The following is a 23,751-nucleotide window of genomic DNA, read 5'->3' as shown; positions in this document are numbered from 1 at the left end:
CGTGGTGTCATCATTTTCGGATATACGCTGTTCAGTTGCAGTGATGCGCTCTTCATGAACATCCAGTTTTTGAACCATGGCATCCATTCTTGACGACATCCTGTCAACTTTGTCCACTATTGTGGCGAATCCTTGCCTCATTTCCTGCATCATCTGTTGCAGTTCGGAAGCGACGGAGCTGGAGCCATTTTCTGTCGCCGAAGAGATCTGAGAGCTTCCCGCCTCCTGTGTGCTTCGTAGCCCCTTTTTGGACGTGACGGAGTCGAACGACAGCTTGGGCTGCCGATTGTCTGGTTTGCCCATGGCAGGCCTTTTGTAGGGACTGGACGCAGAGGGTGAGAAACGCTTATCGCGGTTTTCACGGTGCGGGCTGGTGTCTGTACTCATTCGCTGAGGCGTGTAGGGAATCAGAACAGTCCTGTGACATCGGGGAGCATATATTGTCAATACTCTTATCTGGGAGAGTAACCACAGCGCAGGGAAACTCAGCTCGGCAGGTGGCTGGCCGAGATCAATGAGTTTACTTCTTGGTACCAGTATCCCTATACCAGGAGTCAGGGGTGCGTCGTGACTGGCCAGCTGTCTAGGTGCGTGATGGAAGGCACCCCCTTGGCTCAGCAAGCAGCTCTTAGGACATATGCAGGGAGAGCAGGAGCGCGGGGTCATAAAACGGCGGATCGCTAGCACACAGCCCTCCTCAGTCCGTCCCACCGCAGCAGAAAGGCATATGATCCCCAAGTTATCAGCCGGCAAGGCAGAAGTCCATACCGCCACAATTTATGGCCCTCCGGGCATGGAATCCCGGCGATTCACTGCAGGTAATAAGTACCGGCAGTATCCGCTGCAGGGGTGGGGGCACGGCAGCCGAACTCACCGATGCCGGTCGTTGTTCCCACAAGCCAAGGGCTCCGCGATGTCTCTGAGCTCCGCCGGTATGCGCAGGTATCTGTCCCCGATGGGGGAGGGAGGGAGAATACGCAGCAAAGGGTCAGCTCTCGACGTTGCCAGTGCCCGATCTGCAATGTTCGGGTATGGAGCGGGTCAGTGTTTAAAGCACCCCGTCTCCGATCAGGTTGCTCAGGCTCAAATAACTTGCGAAGTCACATCCCAATGTTCGCGCAGTATGGCCGCTCCTCTCCCAGGCCGCTCGCCTCACGCCCCGTACAGCGTCCCCTCATCGGCAACATAAACCTCGAGTCAGGGAAGCAGTGGTGCAGCTGCGGGCGGTAGTATCGCCACAAATTCCCCCCGCTTCACAGAGGAGCTTACTGTAACTCAGCGCCGCCAGAAGGTCGCCTCGTGGTGCGCCGCGGTCTATCGTAGGCTGCAGAACCCACCCGTGTCTCCAGTCGTTCTTAGGCTCAGCTCCGGTCCAAAACTCCGGTCGTCATATCTTCATGACGATAAGGCGTAGGATGTTGAAAGTTTCACCGAGGCTGCATAACTGTAGTCTCTTCATCCGAGAGTGGTTTGGACGGGCAAAGGAGGTGGAAAAAAAGGATAAATATCGGATTTTCTATCCAGGCTGCAGGAGCCTCACATGAGTGCGGCCATTCTGCTTGTGCGCCCTCTAGCGCCCCCGTTGCAGTAACATTCTTCCCATTAATATTTATAAAAATAAAAAAAATCACACACAGCTGTATGTAGAAGCATTATCCATATGCGGTTCCAGTGATGTATATGTGTTCACAGTTACACCTCCCACCAGAAACCAGCTGACTCTTCCTTCAGTTTCTCCTTTCAGGACATTACCTCACACAAATGCATAGATCAAACCTGTGAGACCACTGCACACACAACCGAGACAAAACACAGTTTATGAAGCTATGATGTCAGATGAAAGGGAAGTGGAAGGTAGTATGATAATGATAAAGGTTGATTCTCAAGTGCATACTATAGAGGACATTTGTTTCTATTTTTAAATGTCTTTACATTTCAATTGTTTAGTTTTAATTTTAACGAAGTTTAAACAGAAAATTAAAAGAACACAAAAGGCTTTCTTAGAACGATCTAAAAAAACAATGTTGCTTAATTCGACTCAATGGATTTGTAGGTGCCTATTTTACTAACACTACAAAATACTGCACTGCTTGATAAAGTTAAAAAGCTGTACACATTTACGAGTCAATAGTAAGCATGATGAGATGTCAATACAGGGCAAAAAAGTAAAGCTGTACGTGTTATTAAGCTTCCGAATTACACTGAACAGAGTGCACTTTTGTGACTATATCTGTAACCTGGCAACAGATTTAAAAAATAGTACATCTTGACATTTGTGAAAATTAGCATGGGTCTTATAGGCCGTTTTCTTAAATGAGAGTCAAGTTGCCAAAATAAACTTCGTATAAAAATGCTGAACCTGAATAAACTGCTGTCGAAAGAGATTTCCGATTGCTACTTACCATTTTGATTTAAGTTGTCTTGAAGCTCAAAAGTCACGTTTCCAAAGAATGTCAAAATCAGGACATACCATTTAATGAAAGAAAAAAATATCGTTATTAGAACTAGGAATCACACAGTAATAAAAAAAATTAAAACCTATACCTCAATCTATGTCATCATTCCTCAAATATTCTATGTCAATGCAGGTCGAGCCTTAGAAGTGGCAAGTCGATGCACAAAACAGAGAAATAAAGATAATTCTTGGATACAACCTGTTTACTCTCATAAAACTCGAAGTCCTAGTCTTCTTATAAGGTGAAAAATGCAATTTAAATGCTTTTATTTAAACTTTATGTATAACACTTCTGATTTGTATTTAAAAAGGCATTGGTTATGTTTCACATTATTTACATTTTCAAACAAATTACTACAACAGCATTAAACGAAAACAGATCTTAGTTCATTGCCCATTCTTCAGAATGATTAATGGCACGTGAACAAATAGTCCAATTCTCCTTTTTGCAATGTATGTTTTCTCCCAATACTTTTAGTTCAAAGTTTTTCCCTATAAACCAAACATTATTTTAGCTAATGTCTTAGGGTCCCATTCCATAGAGACCAAAGAAACGTTACGTGAAATGGAATAATCTTTTTGAAAAGCTAACTTACTTTATTCAAATGTGAACAATATACTCATTTGTTGACACTCACTGCCTTTGCTAACGCTATCGAATTAGAAACGTATTCACTGACATGTCCACATATTATTTGATAACTTGCTGACAAAAAAAAAGATTTCTCGAGGAGAAATAAATACAAAGCATAGTTAATAGTGCATGCAAAACGAAGTGCCATAATTTTTCTGTTCACATGATCGAGTTTTGATTTTTTTTAAGTAATTGCAAATATCACTGAAAATGCAACACTTTATTGACTTTGAAGCTATCAGTTTATCATGATATTTAGCCACATACAGTGGAACAATTGTAAGGCTGTAAGGTCATTCCTTTGGCATATGCAAGCAGCAGAAAGTGTCAGGACAGCAAGGGAGGGAGATACTAGAAATAACTACAACTGAGAATGTCGAGGTGGACATTCAGTACAACTGTGGTCCTCCAGTAATAGCCAGTTAAAAAGATAATTTTGAGTGAGACTGGTTGTGCCAAATATATGTGCTTGAGTTCCTCGGATAAAAGTCCAAAAATCTAGATATGCTGTGAATTCTTCTTAGATCTGTATTTATTTCGAAAAACATTAAAGAAAACATATAACAGCTAACAAGTTTTGCCCATATGGCTTGCACACCAAAGGCTTTTTCAAGGCACTAATATGTCCAATGATCTTGCTAGTAAAGTTTACGAATGGGTTGACAAGCTGCAAACTGGTAAGTCTCTGCGGTCCAATGCTGGTCACAGCAAGATCTGTGCCTTTAAAAAGCCCTTGACGTGCCACCCTAGCTGTTCTCGATTAGGTTAGAAATAAATACATAACTAAGAAAAATTCACGGCGTATCTAGATTTTGGGACATTTATCCCAGGAACTCAAGCACATATATTCGGCACAACCTGTCTTGCTTACAATTAATTCTCAGACTTTGTCGGTTTTTGGGTGTAACCACCTGACAGGTTGTTGCCCTGAAAACAATCGAGTCCTATTTGGTTGAGCGTGAACCCCATTTACTCGAACAATCCTTCCAAAGCCCCGAATCAGTGCAGGCTGGCATCTTTTGCTTTACCGACAGATCCAGGATGTTTAAACTTAAAAGAATTACAATGTTACATTACCCATTAACAATATTTCTCCCTAGTGAGTTTCTGTCCATGCATCTCCAACTATTTCAATACTGTAAGAAAATGTCCTTTTATGTGTGGTCAACCCATTTTTTGGGGAACTTTATTGCTGGAATTTAGACTCTACACATTGGGGCATTGCTGTCCCGTGTATGTGCTCTGACCCCTAAAACAATAAGAATTGGCACATCCCGATTGGAGTATGTAAGTCTTATAAATCCATAGCATATGCTGTAGAAAAAGCACACATGGCATGAATAGTTAAATGTCAGAAGGACTGCAGCACTTACTGTGCAAATCATTAGTGTGACAAGAAAAACATGTCTTCACCACTATCACTGTAGCTGGACTGCTGCAATACAACCTGTTAAAATAACCATTTTGACAGGTAAACACCTCCCTTTTAGCTATCTGTAGCCTTTGTAGCCAACAAGGTAGCTTGCATGATTGGAAGTGTAATTCTGTCTGCGCACATAAAGAAGTTTAGGAACTTCTTCAAAACATTTGCTCCGAGCTTTGATGGAACTGAATTTTAGGTTTGTCCCATTTCCACAGACTCCATATCCATCCAGGCCTAGATAAATCTACTCACCCACTCTCTATGGCGAGTCAGATTTTATCAGAGCAAGCTATTTTTAGGGCCTATTAGCCAATTCTGGCGAGCTAAAAAAGAACAGGTGTTCGGTTCACTCATAAGGGAATGAGCAATAAAGATGGTTTTAAATCTTGTTTTTATCTTGTCACATTTACTCTGTGTTTAGAGATAGAGGTCAAATGTCAGCTTATGTCTTCTTACAATTTGCTGCTTATTTTAGCCTGGAGATTGGTGTTTACCTTCCTTTCTCGGATTGCAAAGTTAGAGGATTTTGTAGAGTGAACTGATTGAAAATGATGCTGCACAAAGAGGGAAATGAAGGGATATATGATGTCAGTTTTTTTCTTACACTTTTAAAAAGCTTTTAAATGAGCCGTACAAGCATTTCAAAATATAGTTCGGTAGTTATGAAAGCATTTTTTGTAACTGTGTAATAAAAAAATATTCAATAGGATGAAAACATATCCGAATACTTTACTTGGTGATGTGCAAATGATAAATATTTTTGCTGAAACTCAATTTACACAGATTGTCGGTCTACAACGATATAGTTAGTGAGAACGTTTGCGGCTATTTCAATGGAAAATGTGCTATTTGCAGATGACAATGCACTATCAAATCATGCTTTATTAATACGTTTATTACAAATGAGTTTTAAACAATGAACTAAGAAACATTCGCGCCCCCGCCCTGAATACAATGTTATCAGTGACCTAAGAGGCTCGTCAGGGGCCATGTGTACCCTATATGTGGCGGAAGTACATGTATTTCGTGAACAACGGATTATTCTATTCTATAGGTTGTACTTCACTTTGCAGTTCATATTATTACATTGCTCTTTTGCTCTGTCTGTGTAGAGAATGAGATTGTGTACATGCTGTTAAAGACATGCAAACGCCAGGTGCAGAATGTTTTTAGCTTATGGGTCTTCTCGGAATGTGCTCGAAGGCAGTTTTGGTGCACCCTAGGTAGTCTCCTGAATCTCGTTTGACCCCAATGATTTATTTTTTGCCAACTGTCTTCAGTGTAATGATCTCCTATGTAGCTCGAAATGTATAAAAATCTGCTGAATATAACTCCCAGCATAATAGTGCAGTTGGTCGCTGGCTGTTCTCGCTCGAGCTAAAGCAAATAAACTTTGCTTCCTGACTGCTTACATCTGTGTTTGTCCGTGCTTTATTTAGAATGAGAAGTTTGCTTTGACAAATGGTATGGTGCTGAAACCTGGGATTCACCAAATCGGAGCCCAACTGGAATAACTGGCACAGTTGGAGTACAGGGAGATCCTGATGACTACAAACCGGAATACTCAAAATGGGAGCCCAGTTTTCCGCAGTCCACAGAATCTCCTGGGACACCCTACCACATGCAGCTGTGTTGGCTGAATCCCATTCTCTCGCACAATAAAATACAGTTATCTTCTATGAGGTAATTAAAAAAATTCTGCCGATATTGGTTAGTGGCTTCAATTCCCCAGTGAGGATAATACTATGGGTGCTTCAGGTGACCCATTCTTGTATGCCTTTATAAGGTTCGGTACATAGTTTGAATTCCCAATTGTTCTAGTGCTTTTGCAAGATGACTATGAAGTATTGTAGCATGAAAAATAGTTGTACTATTGGTAAGTATTGTTGGAAAAATTATCTGGCTGTAGTCCAACCGACCCCACCGCCGGAATGTTCGGCATGGTAGCTTATGAAGAAAAAAAGGGCCGGCAGGCCTCTTTCTAAAACAGTGGTATGAATATGCTAAAAGACAACCCAGACTCACAATGGCCAGAAATTGGATCTTTTGACAAACAGAAATCGGGTAATTTGCAACAATGTTTAATCGATAGGGATAGACAGAGAAAGATTGGATTGTTACAATATGAGGAGTTGTATTGTTGAGAAGAATATGCACTGGCCAGAAACAATGGAGTCCCCTGGGGTGGAGCAGAAAGGGGAAATGCCTGAGCCTATGAAAAGAAAAAAACAAAGAAAAACAGGTAGAAATAGAACGAGAAGCAGAAATGTCAGCTCAAACCCATAGTTTGAGTTTCAGCTCCATTCGTTTCAGAATCTGTGGAAGCGAATTGGAGATGCATCCCGCAGTGAGGGTGGGGGTAGACGCAGAGAGATCTGTGTAAAAGGGAGAGAGGATCACCACATTAAGGGGATGGTCCGTGTCATTCGGACTAGGATTTTGATACTATGGGTGAGATGCTTGGGGTCAGCCTTTTGATGGAGGGTAGTGTCAGAAGAGTAATTATTCGAAGATGTTCTCAGATTCCTCCAAAGAACGATGTGAGGAAAATTGCCAGCTTCTTCACAGGCAAAATTGCTAAAATTGATCAATCCTTCCCTCAAGTCACTGCCTTCCCTCCTCTGCCAATCTCTCTTAGCATCACCCTTCTCTCCACGACAACCCGACCTCCTGAACCTTTCAATAATCAATCAACACCAATTGGAACAGAAGACAACCGTTTCAACACCCAATTTAAAAAAACAAGGGCAATTGGAAAAATGTTTAACCCATGACTGAGCTAAAAGTCTTTAATATCATTGCGAAATCAAAGCCGACCTCACACACTTATGACCCTCTCCTGGCAAAACTAGAACATAACCTAAAACACATCATTGTCCCGTGTCGGACAAAAATCATTAATACCTCCCTTGTCTCTTGGTGCGTACCAGATTCCCTTCAACTAGGGCAAATCACACCCATACTAAAAAACCCCAGGGCAGACCCTAATGATCCCAACAACCTCCAGTTATAACCTCCAGTTCCTAGCTAAAACCATGAAGAAATGAGTCTTACAACATCTTAACAGACACATAGGCAAATACAACCTACTTGACTCCTTACAATCTGGTTTCAGGAAAGGTTGCAGCACAGAAACCGTCATGCTGAACATTACTGACGACATACATCGTTCCTTAGACAATGGAGATGCCGGCCTTCTCATCCTCCTGGACCTCTCAGCGGCTTTCAATACAGTCAACCACTCACCCTTACTGGAATCTCTGAAGACACGTTCTGGTCTCAATGGCACAGTCCTAAACTGGCTCACTTCTTACCTCCAACACTGAACACAACAAATCAAAATAATGACCTCAATTGCCCGCTCTCCTTATCCAACTCGGCAAAATCACTCTGTTTCACTCTTGAAAAAAACCTTACTCTTAATGACCATATAAAAAACACAGTCAAAGGAGCCCTTTCCACCCTCCGACATGTCAAGAAAATAAAACCCGTCATTCCATCAGATGACTTCACATGGGTCGTCCAATCTGTAGTTCTCTCCAAACTCGACTATGGCAACACTATCCTCACCGGAACTCCTAAAGTACACCTTGCCCGCTTGAGAGCTGTGCTCCACCTAGGCTCATCCCTGACTGTAAAAGATTCAACCACATCTCTCCTTCCCTCAAAGCCCTCAGCTGGCTCCCCATTGAAAGAAGATGCCTCTACAAGACTGCATGCATTATTCACAAAGCTCTTTACAGCAAACCCCTTCATACCTTACAAACTAAATAAAGCAGGGTGCTTCCGACTGATGAGAAGCCGCAAGGATCTCTTCCTTGTCCCACCACTGTTTACAAAAAATCCACCCAATCTTGCTCCCTTTCCAGGAATGCCCCTAACATCTGGAACTCTCTCTCCAAGGACTTATGCTGTAACCTCTCCTACTTCAGCTTTAAAAAAAGATCTTAAATCCCAATACTTTGGACCTTAAACTCTCTACTGAAACACTCCCTTCCTCTCTATCAGATCAGATACTCAGCCATATTTTTATCGCCTTTGCAAAACTGCTGCACCTTATTCCCTCCTCCCATGCTAAATGCTCTTCTGCGTCCCCCTTTTTTATTATTTGAATTCCTGGCATAATTGATTTATAACCGTCTTTCCCTCCTACCCCCTTCCTCATGTACTTTTGCCCCACCTTTTTCCCTCCCCTCATTTAATTTGCTCTTCCCATCCTTATTTTTATAATCTTAATTCTTCTGTTCTTTTCTGGACTGTCCATGTCCGACCTTCATACCCTCTTCCCATTTTAATCTTTTGCCCCCGTTCTTTTTTATTTCATATTTAATTTTTTGGTGTTGTAATTGACGATGTACGTTTTACCCTGACCAAATGTTTTACATTGCCTGTACTCCTGTTTGCAACTGTAAAGTGCTCTGATGCCCAATGGTCTAGCCAGCGCTATATAAAACCTTTCAAATAAAATAAATTAATAAAATTAAATCAACTCTTGCCTCTCGAATCCTTCTCCAGTCTCTCTTGGTGGCCCACAGGGCTCAATACTCTCCCACTCTCTCGTCAAACTCTTCATGGACCCCGTTACTATCATCTTGAAACAAGCTGGGATCAATTATCACCTTTACGCTGATGACAAGCTACTACAAAATCAAATCACACTGTCACATCATTGATCTTAACATCACATTGAGTAAGATTCAATCCTGGTTTTACTCAAACCATCTATTCTACCCCAAAAGTAACCACCTCCCTATCCAAGGCTGGATCACTGAACTCAAAGCCCTAAACTGTCCGCTCACTCTATCCAACTCGGCCAAATCCCTAGGCTTCACCCTGGACAAAGAGTTGTCACTGAAGGACTATATCAATAACGCAGTCAAATGAGCGATTTACACCCTTACACACCTCCCCCCAAAAAATAATCAAACCTTTCATCCCTTCTGATTACTATAAATGGGTAATTCGAACGCTAGTCCTCTCTAAACTGGACTACGGGAACGCTATACTCACCGGGACCCCAAAAACTCACCTCGCCCCCCTCAGATCAGTTCTAAACATGGCAGCCTGGCTTATAACAGACTGCAAACGGTATGAACACATTAGGTCTGCCCTTAAGTCCCTTAACTGGCTCCCCATCTTAGGAAGATGCATCTACAAGACCGCATGCATCACCCACAAAGCACTTCACTCTTAATCCCCTAACTGTTTAGACAACAAACTCACAAGAGCCGGAAATGCCAGACCTATGAGAAGTTCCACCGCTCTTCTTCTCGTACCCCTGTTACTAAAAAAGAAATCTATCCAGACTCGCTCTTTTTCAGGTAATGCTCTCAGAATCTAGAACACCCTCCCTAAGGACATTCGCTGCAACCCCTACTACCCAGGCTTTAAAAGAGACCTGAAACTCCATCTCCTCAAATACTGGAGCCCATGAATCAAACCGAACCAGAGTTTCTATTAGGCTCCTATGATGGGGTCATTCCTCTGCTGATCTGCTGGCCTTTCTTCTCTTTGTGTACACCTTATTGTTCCGGTTGCTCTTCTTTCCATTGTCCCTTTTTTATTTTTACGTAATTTCTGTAATTTTCCACCCTCCATGACCTTTAAATTGTTTCTATGTAAACAGTAATGTGTGCTCTCCTATCGATGTTTTACTTCCCCTATCTTATGATTACTACCATGCCTGCTTCTGTACAGCGCTCCGTTACCGCTGACATTAGCCTAACCAGAGCTTTCTGGCCCCTAAATTGTTAATTGTTTGGACCTCATTCCAGTAATTCCATCCTACATGTTCCTACAAATGTTTCTTTGTATATATTACTGTGTGTTCTTCTGTTAGACTTTCACTACCCTTATTTGAAATGTATGTAACCATTGGTCCAATGATTATTGCCTTGCTCTTGATTCTGTTAGACTTTCACTTCCCTTATTGTTAATTGTATGTAACCATTGTTCCAATTGATTATTGCCTTGCTCTATTCTGTAAAGCGCTTTGATACCCCTGGGTCTAGCTAGTGCAATATGAAACCTTTAAAATAAATATTTAGTATCATTTTACCAGCTGATTTATGGTAAAAATTGAGAAAGGAAGAAGAAACTCCTTGGTAGGCAGAATAAGACAGGAAGGCCGTGACCGCACCCCATAAGGATGTTGGTAAAGTGGCTGGTTGATTAGTAAAGAGACTAGACTTGATTATGCCCTGCAAAAAGATTGATTGGCATAGCCTTATTGCATGCAACCAGGAGCCTTAACAGAAGGTGTCAGCCTATTTTTCTAGGATGCAAAAGTCTTTAACAACATTGCGGGATACCGATGGACATGAAAAGTACACCGTTCATCTTGAGTAGCTGTTGTGTGAATGGCTTGAAGGACCAATATAGAGTGGCCATACAGACTCATGAACATACATGGGGACACAATACTTTGGCAGAGGTGCTGACCGTGGCTCAACATTACAAGAAATTAGAGCAGGAGAAGCAGAAGATGAAGGAGTAGAAGCATAGGGAGTTAACGGTGGTAGGGTAGAAGAAGCCACACCAGCAGCTTGGAGTCGGCAGGGGGGGGGGCTTGGAGGTGGGTGAGAAGCAGCAACCCCGACGCGGGGCTGTGAGGGAAGAAGCAACACCAGCAACAGGGGTGGGTGGGAGGGAAGAAGCAACACCGGCAGCAGGGGTGGGTGGGAGGGAAGAAGCAACACCGGCAGCAGGGGTGGGTGGGAGGGAAGAAGCAACACCGGCAGCAGGGGTGGGTGGGAGGGAAGAAGCAACACCGGCAGCAGGGGTGGGTGGGAGGGAAGAAGCAACACCGGCAGCAGGGGTGGGTGGGAGGGAAGAAGCAACACCGGCAGCAGGGGTGGGTGGGAGGGAAGAAGCAACACCGGCAGCAGGGGTGGGTGGGAGGGAAGAAGCAACACCGGCAGCAGGGGTGGGTGGGAGGGAAGAAGCAACCCCGGCAGCAGGGGTAGGTGGTAGGGAAGAAGCAACACCGGCAGCAGGGTGGGAGGGTAGAAGCAACACCAGCAGCAGGAAAATACTAAAATAGAAGGGAGGCAGAGAGAAATCTATAACAGTTAAAACACTTTGGCAATCCGTGTGAATAATAGGAAATGCCAACGGAGCGCTCGCCAGCCACAGAATGAATGGAACCCAGTCGAGAAGAGGGAGGGAAGAGAAAAGACAAAACAAGACCGGGAGCAAGCAGCAGCCACGGCAGAAGTGTCATGTGACATGGCACGGACCCGAAGGAGTTGGAGGGGAGGAGTTCAGTCCTAAGGAGCGAGCAGCAGCAGCCAGCTGGCAGCTTGTGCGCCCCTTCCCTCCTACGGGTAGGAGGGAAGAAGCAACACCGGCAACAGGGGTGAGTGGGAGAGAAGAAGCAACACTGACAACAGGGGCGGTGGGACACTGACAACAGGGGCGGTGGGAGGGACGAAGCAGAACCGACAACGGGGGTGGGTGAAAGGGAAGAAGCAGCACTGACCATATGGGCGGGTGGGAGGGCAGAAGCAACTCCGACAACGGGGGCGGGTGGGAGGGAAGAAGCAAAACCGACAACCTGAAGCAACATCGACAACAGGAACGGGTGGGAGGGAAGAAGCAACACTGACAACAGGGGCGGGTGGGAGGGAAGAACCAGAACCAACAACAGGGGCGGGTGGGAGGGAAGAAGCAAAACCGACAACAGGGGCAGGTGGGAGGGAAGAAGCAACACAGACAACAGGGGCAGGTGGGACGGAAGAAGCAACACCGACAACAGGGGCGGGTGGGACGGAAGAAGCAACACCGACAACAGGGGCAGGTGGGAGGGAAGAAGCAACACCGACAACAGGGGTGGGTGGGACGGTAGAAGCAACACTGACAACAGCGGTGGGTGGAAGTAATCAGCTAGACCAGGACAACAATAATTAAGGGCCACGATGATTATGATCACTCAAAAGATTGGTAATATTAAATCAGAAAACATGCAGAACATTAAGAATATAATTACAACACACATTTTAGTCTGTTGGTTTTACTAAGGTGCAGAATTTCAACTACTGCATAAAACTTTACCTTGTTCAAATTTATTTAAACACAATCAATATTTTAAGATGAGATGAAACCTTACCTTAAAGGCATACTTTCTGTTAATATGGTCCTCAGTGGACAGTAAAGATATTTTAAAACTAGGCAGTAGGATGCTGCCCAATATCCCTTCTTCTTTTTCATCTAAAACATAAAATTAAGATAATTAGTCCCAAAATGAGTCTAAGTACAAAAGGAAACACAGCCTCTTTTTAATGGATACATTAAATGGATCCTTTTACCACTATTGTCAACCTTTTTGAACTTCCATTTCGAAATACAAAAAAGGTATTGTTTCCAAGAACAGAAAATATATTTTCCACTAAATATTGAGGGCTTGGAATGTTCTCACGGCATTTTCACAAACATGTGAGTCTATAAATTCATGTTTTGGTCCAATGGCAATAGGCACTAAAACAAAATCTACTTGCTGCTTATGTAGCCAGTAAATGACCTACTGAAATGCAATGAAGCAAATGTTTTTTTTCTACAGACTAAAGTAAACTGAAAAAGTTTATGAATGAAGGTTTTTGCTGTGTTTACTAAAAAACATACAAATAATAAACCTCACCTATAAAAATACCATTAAATACAAATCGTATTGCATATTTAAGTATGCATCATCACATCCTAGCTTCATAGTTGTATGCTCACCAGAAAAAAAGCTAAAATCGGAATTAATCACAGCAGTGGGGTCCATTTATTTCAACGAAAATAATCAAAATATAATTTGTTTATGTGACTATAAAAGGAAGTGCAACGCATAACCTAATTGCAAGCTTTGGCAGGACATATCTTAGATTACCTAAGCTAGATGGTCCTATGTTTTCCTAACAAAGAGAAATGTCCAATAATTTAAAAAACCTACATACATGCTGCGGAACTGACCCTGTAAGGAACTTCATCACTATATGGTGGAATATCCTACTTTCATAGTTCACAAACAAAGAGTATCAAAAATCATAAGTAAAATATGGAAATATGTATACAATCAAAGTTAAAAAAACAACAACATAATTTCTGTTCAGAAAAGTTGTCATTGCCACTCAACTGCTGAGTGCCAATGGGTTTCTTTTCCCAGATCAGTGACACACTTTGTTGGAATAGGTCCATTTAATAGGTTAACAATAGTAACAAATATTTCATAAATGATTATTACTATTAGTTTCACAATAAATAGTCTCCTTTACAATAAAAGTAATCAATACCTAATCAAAAATACTGAGCTAAAGAACGCTGCTGATGTAACCATCAGAGAGTAGGGAAAAAAGTAAGGGATCAAGATCTGGGTGGGAATCTCAGTTATATGTGGATCCCAGTCATGTGATTTCACCACAAGGTATACTATCGTATATCAAGACGGAAAAGGTAGCTCTTCTGATAATGTAGCCTTACTTTACATAGTGAATATGAGCCATCACAAGGAATGGGAGAAAAAGAAAGCTAACACAATAAAGAAAAACAAGCATTGGCATAGCCAATAGGCCTCGCTTTTGGGACCTTTTAAGTATTTAGTTATGCAGCACAATAACCTTGCTGCAACCACATCAACTGGCTTAACACTTATAAGGTCCCAAAGACGAGACCTATTGGCTATGCCAATGTTTGGTGTGGTTGTGGGTGTGGTTGTGTGTCTGGTTGTGTGTGTGGTTATGCGTGTGGTTATGCGTGTGTGTGGTTGTGTGTGTGGTTGTGTGTGTGTGGTTGTGTGTGTGGTGTTGTGTGTGTGGTGTTGTGTGTGTGTGTGGTGTTGTGTGTGTGTGTGGTGTTGTGTGTGTGTGTGTGTGGTGTTGTGTGTGGTGTTGTGTGTGTGTGTGTGTGTGTGTGTGTGTGTGTGGTGTTGTGTGTGTGTGTGGTGTGTGTGTGTGTGTGTGTGGTGTGTGTGTGGTGTTGTGTGTGTGGTTGTATGTGTGTGTATGTGTGTGTATGTGTGTGTATGTGTGTGTGGTTGTATGTGTGTGTGGTTGTATGTGTGTGTGGTTGTATGTGTGTGAGTGGTTGTATGTGTGTGTGAGTGGTTGTATGTGTGTGTGTGGGGTTGTGTGTGTGTGTGGTTGTGTGTGTGTGTGGTTGTGTGTGTGTGGTTGTGTGTGTGTGTGGTTGTGTGTGTGTGTGGTTGTGTGTGTGTGTGGTTGTGTGTGTGGTTGTGTGTGTGTGTGGTTGTGTGTGTGTGTGGTTGTGTGTGTGTGTGGTTGTGTGTGTGTGGTTGTGTGTGTGTGTGTGTGTGGTTGTGTGTGTGGGTGTGGTTGGTTGTGTGGGTGTGGTTGGTTGTGTGGTTGGTTGTGTGGTTGGTTGTGTGGTTGGTTGTGTGTGTGGTTGTGTGTGTGGTTGTGTGTGTGGTTGTGTGTGTGGTTGTGTGTGTGGTTGTGTGTGTGGTTGTGTGTGGTTGTGTGGTTGTGTGTGTGTGTGTGTGTGGTTGTGTGTGTGTGTGTGTGGTTGTGTGTGTGTGTGGTTGTGTGTGTGTGTGGTTGTGTGTGTTGTGTGTGTGTGGTTGTGTGTGTGGTTGTGTGTGTGGTTGTGTGTGTGGTTGTGTGTGTGGTTGTGTGTGTGGTTGTGTGTGTGGTTGTGTGTGTGTGGTTGTGTGTGTGTGGTTGTGTGTGTGTGGTTGTCTGTGTGTGGTTGTCTGTGTGTGGTTGTCTGTGTGTGGTTGTCTGTGTGTGGTTGTCTGTGTGTGGTTGTCTGTGTGTGGTTGTCTGTGTGTGGTTGTCTGTGTGTGTGGTTGTCTGTGTGTGTGGTTGTCTGTGTGTGTGGTTGTGTGTGTGGTTGTGTGTGTGTGTGGTTGTGTGTGTGTGTGTGGTTGTGTGTGTGTGTGGTTGTGTGTGTGTGTGGTTGTGTGTGTGTGTGGTTGTGTGTGTGTGTGGTTGTGTGTGTGTGGTTGTGTGTGTGTGTGGTTGTGTGTGTGTGTGGTTGTGTGTGTGTGTGGTTGTGTGTGTGTGTGGTTGTGTGTGTGTGGTTGTGTGTGTGTGTGTGGTTGTGTGTGTGTGTGTGTGTGTGTGTGTGTGTGGGGGGGTGTGTGGGGGGGTGTGTGGGGGGGTGTGTGTGGGTGTGTGGTTGTGTGTGTGTGTGTGTGGTTGTGTGTGTGTGTGGTGGTGTGTGTGTGGTGTGGGTGGTGTGTGTGGTGTGTGTGGTTGTGTGTGTGGTTGTGTGTGTGGTTGTGTGTGTGGTTGTGTGTGTGGTTGTGTGTGTGGTTGTGTGTGTGGTTGTGTGTGTGGTTGTGTGTGTGGTTGTGTGTGTGGTTGTGGGTGGGGTTGTGTGTGGTTGGTTGTGTGTGTGGTTGTGTGTGGTTGTGTGTGTGGTTGTGTGTGTGTGTGTTTGTGGGTGGTTGTGTGTTTGTGGGTGGTTGTGGGTGGTTGTGTGTTTGTGGGTGGTTGTGGGTGGTTGTGTGTTTGTGGGTGGTTGTGGGTGGTTGTGTGTGTTTGTGGGTGGTTGTGTGTGTTTGTGGGTGGTTGTGTGTGTTTGTGGGTGGCTGTGTGTGTTTGTGGGTGGTTGTGTGTGTTTGTGTGTGTGTGGTTGTGGGTGTGTGGTTGTGTGTGTGTGGTTGTGTGTGTCTAGGGCTGAGAGGGGAGTGCAGCCTGGGAAACGAAGGGATGGCTCTGCGTCAGAGGAGCGCGCCTGCAAAACCAGCATTACCAAGCCTAATGTGGCCTACATCTTCCTTCTTGGGCTATGTGTAAATTTGCTAGTTTCCTATTTTCCTTGCCTCTATGCCGACCAGGAAGCTTACATGTAGTCTGAGTAGATATGTCTTGTGGGTTCAGAGTAACTATATGTGTGCCACTTGAGCTGTGAGCAATATTTCCAGTGCAACTTGCAGAAACTGGACAAATGTGGGCAGCCCGAGCAAAAGGTGCAAAATCACTTTTACTCGCCAAAGGCTGCTGAGAGGCTGAGAGCATTGCTAGCATCCTGAGTTAAACGTAGAGAATGTAACGTAACATGCGTAAAAAACGTAACATGTGTAAAACCTGTAGTCCTCGTGGGTATTGTAAAAGCAGTGGGATTCCACAGCTGGCTGAGAACTTGTTCAGGCAGCAGCACTTATCACCCATCAGCCAACCTGTACCACAGCCTTCAGCAACCATTACACCCAGAGAATAGGGAGGGAGGAGGACGGGCGGAGGAGGCAGAGGAAGCGAAGAAGGAGAGTCGCTTTGGATGGGGGAAGACAGAAGTAGAAATTGGGATGGGGACCAATAAGAAATTGGGCAAAGAATAAGTAAGAGCGGGAGACAGAAATAATCACTGGAAGAGCTATACATGATGGCCAGAGGACATGATAGGGAGAGATTTGGGATGTAAAAGAAGAGGAGACAGATGTAAAAAAAAAAAAGGAGAGACTGAGAAAACAAGCATTGGCGGTGCGGCAGTAATAGTAACGTTGCACGGCAGTGAAAGAGAAACTTATCGCGATCGCTGTGAAAGCGAAAGTGATTGCGATGACGCGCTATAGCACGCAAGTGACGCGCACGCGCAGCAGCGCGCATGCTTGTGCGCAAGCTGGTGGCCGCTTTGGGAGCACTTCTAAATGCCGGTACTAAATGTCTCTCCGAGCAGCGCATGCGCGCTAACTCAGCGAGACCTAAAAAGACAACAATGGTACTGATGGGATTAAAGGGTCCACATTGTGCTAGGTGATGACACAGGGATACAACTGTTTCAAAAGGCTGCCCAACTGAGACACTGCAGCCTACAGTGGTGGCAAGGAAGTGAAAACCTTTCAACTATAGGCTTAATGGTAGCAGGAATTTCCCTGATTGTTGAATATCAAAATCTGCATGCACAGCTTATTTTGGGGTTTTTATACCAACAGTGCACCAAACCCGCCTTATTAAAATAGTGCAACGATAAAAGTAACATAGATCAACAGGACAGCTTGGAAACTGTAATCACTGTGATATCCCAGCAGATATTTGACCCAGCATAGTTAAGGAGGAGGGGGGAGGGGGTGGGGGAGAAACATCAAGTTCAAAACCATTTCCAACAGATTTGTGTCCTATGGCGATCTAATCCTCTTATCTGAACACTTTTCAATAAAAACTTGCACTCTGGGGTGCTGATTTTCTCATCGCAATCTGCACTAATTGTCCCAATCCATCACATAAGAAGGGGGACTGCCTCAAGCCTTGTAATTATCAGCCACTCTTTTTTTGTGGATGGTGTTGAGAAATTGCTTGGAATAACTGGGGTTCAAAGATTTCAAGCTGGACACATATGCATAGTATCTCTATGCCAAACTTACACTCTGGCATTTTAAGTGATCTGAACTCAGTCAATACAGCTTATATCTTTGTGTATGTTTTTAATAAATTTTTATAATTAAAAAAAATCTTATTTAAGTATCTCAGGCATACTTTAAATTAATGCCCTGATGGACTTGTCAACTCATGCTGAGGCTGAAACGTAATAGAAACTTTATAGTTAAAATAACTGGCTGCCAACTTTCACCCCTTTATCATATGCGTACTTAGACAATACACCGAGCCCTGAGTCTTAATAAACAAAATTTTGTTTGGCTTTACATATACATACCTAGAAATAAGTTTAGTTTTAATGTGGTTTTCGTGTGTAGACTTATTAGATTGAGACAATTGATTTTTTACTAATAGTTATTGAATTATGCGTGTGAATGAATTATGATTATATCCACTGTCTCTTGATATATTATCCTGATTCCAATTGGCATGCCCTAGCTGTCCATTAAGAGGGAAGCGAAAGGCCCTAGAAATGAAACCTCACAACTTCTGAAGTTAGAGTCTAGATGTATATATTAAAATATAAGCCTGCTTCCTGAAACGGGATTTGAGCTACTAGACTTTCTCATGGACTAAGTAGAATTAGATCGACTACACACAAAAACTATATTACTAAAAGGCCAGAACACAAAAATGCAAGTTGTAAGCAGGGCAACTCCGGCTGGAAGTCTCAAAGGTGTAAGGTGAGAAAGTGTGAGCATTTTAGGCATACTATAAACATTTATACAGTAACAATAGTATAAAAAAGCAGCTGAAGAAAAAACAATCAGCAGGGGTTGCCTCAACATGCATAACTGTGATTTAGGAGTAGTTAAACAAATGAATTACAACCAATCAGGCTATCAACTAAATAACATTCCTATCAGTAAAAGCTTCTTGACAAGATGGCTGAGGTTACATGCATTATACTGCCGTGCTGAAAGCAGCACTTAAAAACATGAATTTAAACGCTGCGCATACAACTGTGTCTTTAATTGTACTAAATTAGATCCCATTGGATTGTCTGCGTATCCACCTATAGCTATTTTGAATTCAATGACCAAATGTACACAATGTGTGCATATTCTATAACCAGATCTTGAAGGAGAAGAAGCAGAGAGCTGAATATAGATCAGGTTGGATAACTAATATATCTTGGGTGTACTGGGGTAAATTACATTCACATAAAATAGGTTGCCCGAGGGGAGATGTGGCAAGTTTAGTAGGGACTTAAGACAACAGCTAGGATGGACATTACTGGTTAAAGATAAGGTGAATTTCTAAGAAATTAGCTTTTAGCATTGGTCTTAAAATGCAGGATTGATGAAATAAACCAGATATGCAAAGCAATGGCGTTCCATATTATATGACCATTATAAATAATGGGGTAACCCTATAAGTCAAGGCGGACCTGGGTATAGACAGGAATGAAGAAGTGGTCCTGATGAAGACTCACAGCTGAGGCCCTAATTTCCCTCCATGCATCAGTCGAGTCAAAACGTCGACGCCTTCCACTGTATAAGACCCGTACCTGCTCCCCATTTGATATCCCTTGTAGATGCTTTTGGTGCTCGTTGTATATTTACAGATTACATGTAAATGAATGTTGTACATCGATCAGGTCTTGTGTAACTGGTTTTGACCACCAGTAATTCAAAAGTACTGAATTGTATTTCTCCTTATTCCTTTGATTTGCACATCTATCACCCACCACTACCACTCCCCAACTCTTTCCCCTTTTCCACGCGCAACCTATTGTGATTGAACAATCAGTTTACCCAGAGATTTAATAAATGCTTTAAGAATGATTTTGGGTTTTGGCGCTTCTATTGCTACTTGTGTGGTTTCTCAAATACATGTACTCTTAAATACGAATTGAGTATAATTGTATAGTTCATTGAGATATTTAATATCAGTATTGTAGTATTTTACACAATACAGACTGTTTAAAGACTTGAACTCCTCTTTCTAAATAATTGGTCACGGACCACTTCTTCATTCCTGTTCCATATTATATGGGCAAATCCTCCACTTCGGCAAAGGTGAGAGGGTCTGAGCTAGGAGCACGGCAGTCACACTTTGAGGATTCTTTTAGATGTATCTATAGCATCAGGGTCAACTGCTCTGGCCTGTGTCAGTAGGAAGCCCCACCCATAGGAATGGCTCGTTACTTCCCTTTCCTGCAATGCAGTATTCGCCAGGTGTTTGAAAACAGGGTAACAGCTTTTCCTCCAGCTCCGATTCCAAATGGTGTACCCTTAACTCTTGGAAGCTGGATGTCAGGCAGACACCAGCTATGGTGGCACAGTAGTCTTCCTCTACATATCCAACTTTTATTTAGGTTTGGGTCAGGCTGTTGGGTAGGTTCTTCTTTTATGGGTCTTTCAGAGGCAGTCTTTCAGCCTTGTTTAGTGATGTCCCTCACATCAGGATTGTCTCCAAGTTGGGGCTTCCACAACAGAAGTACAAAGAGGTATGAGCAGTCTCCACCTGGCCACCTACCACCACACCTGGCAAAAGGCTGACCTTGGTAAAGAACCCTTCATAATATTAACTGGGAAAGCAGTCCTGCTGCTCACCCCCCACCATCTATTATGGAACACGTTCTCCTCTGGGTAGCCTACCTCAAACTTCACCTTTCATCATCTGGGGAACAGGGTTATGCTGTTATTCACTCCACTGGAAGAAAGACACAACACTGGAGCTAGCTTAGCACCCAGTACCATATATAATAGGTACAAAATACAGCAATCTCATGAGGAGAGACACTATATTTCCAAGAACTGATAAGCAGGAACCCCTGAGCGCTGCCAAATTCCACTAACATATGGAGAGGTCATCTTTTATACTTGACAGCGAGAAGTGTTTTCAGGAGTCAATTCAGGATGGGCCTCTAACAGGCCAGGTCACAGGAGATATATGGCCAGACCCTCTGCATGCTTGAAGGCAACTCCTCCACCGAAGACAGGTTTCCTGGAGTAGCTGTACAAATGATCAGGTACATCTCCTCCTAGGAGGGATGTTGACCCAGAGATAGCTGAACTCCTCTGTGAACCATCTGTGGTCTTCTTTTTAGCAATCCAAGTCTGGAGGTTCTTAGTGAAGGGAGGTCTGAATGCATTGAGCAAGTAATGGCCACACCATTGTTATCAGGGCAAGACAGTGAAATGATGCAGAGATGCGGGCACCAGTCAGACCTGTGAGAGAAGGATGCATATTACTGAGAACAACCGTATTCTCATTAATTATTATTATTGCCATTTATAAAGCGCAGGGGATACCTAGAAAATTGCCCTGGCACTGTAGATGGTACTATGCTGACATAGCTGATTCACCTGACTAACGGGTCACTGAAAACAAGTTTAATGAAAACACAGTAGATTTCCTATTCCAATAAATACCGTTCTAACAGCATCCACCAAATAGCAGTACTCAGGGAAACTAATCAGCAGCCCTCTGCAGCAAAAGTAACTTATTGAATTTCTAAGGGGTGTATGTCTCCTCTAGTCCCACTTCAATGTGTAGGTCCCCTCTCGCCAATGTTTGCAATACACTTCCACTGACAGAAAAGTAACCTCAACTCCACCTTGTGCGCATAAAGTGGCCAATGGGCTTCCAAATCTTAACTGACCGGCCTTCCCTCTGGTTCACTCATGCACAAAAGAGGTGTGTAACACTCATACCACAAACATATATACATACACACACATGCACTTGAGATATTGGCACAACGTTCCAGGATCGCCTGCAGCTGTGGAACTTTATACTAGCGGGCTGTTTGGCCACCACTCATGTGACAGAGACTAAACGGTCTGGCCACACCAAGATTATTTTTTTAAGTATGCTGTCACAACTCTGCTACATATTTGAACCTGTGACATGGATAGTAGTCTCCTGTCACTAGAGTGTGCTTGGTGGGTTTCTCCAAATCCAGGTCCAAGTCAAAGACCATTCTCATGTCAAAGGGACAGGCCTTCACAAACATGCTAGATTTTCAGAGAGTGGGGCCAAAAATATAAAAACCAGCATACCAGATACTTAAAGTTGGGCAAACAAGACCGAAAACACGACCGTACACCGTGCAGGGGCCACTCCTGATCCAACAATGTTCACTAATGGCAGGACTGGTGTCCAGGTTGAATTCAAATGCTTCGGCATTGGTTATAGTGGAGGCTTGAAGCTGTCAAGGTTCATGCCACTGAGCTACGTTTGTACTAATTCTTGTTCTTGGCAAAAAGAATGAACTCTGTTTCGATAGGGTTGTGCTTCAGATCTGGATGAGGAGCAGGATGTGCTTGAGACATTGAATGTCTGGAGTGGAGGAAACTTTAAAGTAAAGTTGTGCATCATGATGATATTGGTGCATTTAATGCTGTTATCTTCGAGTAGAACCCCACAGGGCACCATGTAAAGGTTAGAGAAGGCAACAGACAGTTTGTCAACCTTAAGGACTCCACAAGTGATAGGGATCTTTTGGGCCCAGCCGAGCCCATGTGAACAAACTGATGCTGGCTGGAAAAGTAGAAGGAACTAGTAGCCACTGGGCTCTAGTGATGAGAAAGTGTTTATAGTGTCTGTTTGAGATAGAGGAAGCAAACCGTTACTAGCAAGAAGACTGGATAACCTCGTGCCTAAACTAAAACATTAAGAACTTGTTGCATTTTTAGGTCGAGGACCTAAAGGCTGCGCTTGCGCAGTCTGTGGAGGAGATTTAATGTATCTTAGTAGGGCTTTAGAACCCGCCTCCCTGGCCCGTCTCTCCTTCATTGGCTGGCTTCCTAAACGGAGGCCAGCCATTGGAGGAGAGAGCCATCCCTCCAAAGAAGCTCCGTCTTTTTCGGATTTGGGGGCGTAAGTTTTGCTGTTCTTTAGACAGTGACGTTGTCTGTCACTCAAAACAGCAAAACACGCCCCCGAATCTGAAAAATTTCGGAAGCTTGAGTCCGCCATTTTCTTTCCTTCGCAGTGAAGGTGAGCCGTTCCTCGCTGTCCTCTTGCCTTCTTCCCCTGAATGCACTCGTGTTTTTCTTGTCTTGCCTTCTGCCCCGCTGTCCGTGTAGGTTTCCTGCCCCCTCCCGCTGTCCATGTCTTTTTCCTGCCCCCTCCCGCTGTCCGTGTCTTTTTCCCGCCCCCTCCCGCTGATGAGGTCGCCAGGGCTGAGAGCCCGAACAGCTGGGAAGCGAGACGGGCCGTGGGGAGCCGTGAACTGGGTGAGCTGAGAAAGTGATTCCGAACCTGTTTAGACCAGCAAATATTTCTTTAAAACTCTGCATAGTGCCCCGCTGTCCATGTATGTTTCGCGCCCCCCTCCCGCTGTCCGTGTCTTTTTGGGTGAGCTGAGAAAGTGATTCCGAACCTGTTTAGACCAGCAAATATTTCTTTAAAACTCTGCATAGTGCCCCGCTGTCCGTGTATGTTTCCCGCCCCCCTCCCGCTGTCCGTGTCTTTTTCCCGCCCCCTCCCGCTGATGAGGTCACCAGGGCTGAGAGCCCGGGCTGCTGGGAAGCGAGACGGGCCGTGGGGAGCCGTGAACTGGGTGAGCTGAGAAAGTGATTCCGAACCTGACCCGCAAATATTTCTTTAAAACTCTGCATAGTGCAAATGAGAGGTTGTTTGGTTGTCGGCTGTGACCGTAGGCAGCACATTCAGGGTGAGACCTATTGGCTGATGTTCTTGCATTGCGCTAGTTACCATTGAGTCTGGGTGGTGTCGAGTTCACACAGTTCAGCAAATGGGTCCTGACCCCTCCCCCATCCTACTTTGCTGTATGGTATCTGGTGCTTGGGCAAAGTCTCTCTCGGGGGCAAGGACTAGGTTCCAGCCGCTTGCTCCGAATGGATAGCCTGTTACTACCCAGAAGCATGGAGGGGGGAGGAGCCAGTGGAACAGCTGATTGAAGTGACAAGAACATGCTTCTTCCAGCCTCGGGGACGAGTGGGGGCTC

General features: G+C 44.0%; 1 protein-coding gene across 11 annotated transcripts in view; it reads right to left on the bottom strand.

Moving 5' to 3' along the window:
* The window catches only part of PLEKHA5 (pleckstrin homology domain containing A5), a 1,381,245-nt gene that overhangs the window by 562,172 nt on the left and 795,322 nt on the right, over positions 1–23,751 (bottom strand). For all 11 annotated transcript variants that reach the window (XM_078674042.1, XM_078674045.1, XM_078674034.1 and 8 more), the window contains one exon: positions 12,620–12,720. In XM_078674042.1, the coding sequence (XP_078530168.1) occupies positions 12,620–12,720 (101 nt within the window). The remainder of the gene's footprint in view (positions 1–12,619; positions 12,721–23,751) is intronic.

Source organism: Lissotriton helveticus, chromosome 1_1 (genome assembly GCF_964261635.1).
Source record: "Lissotriton helveticus chromosome 1_1, aLisHel1.1, whole genome shotgun sequence".
Taxonomy (NCBI): Eukaryota; Metazoa; Chordata; class Amphibia; order Caudata; family Salamandridae; genus Lissotriton; species Lissotriton helveticus.
Note: the sequence above shows the minus strand (reverse complement) of the source record. Positions and strands in the feature narration are given on the sequence as shown.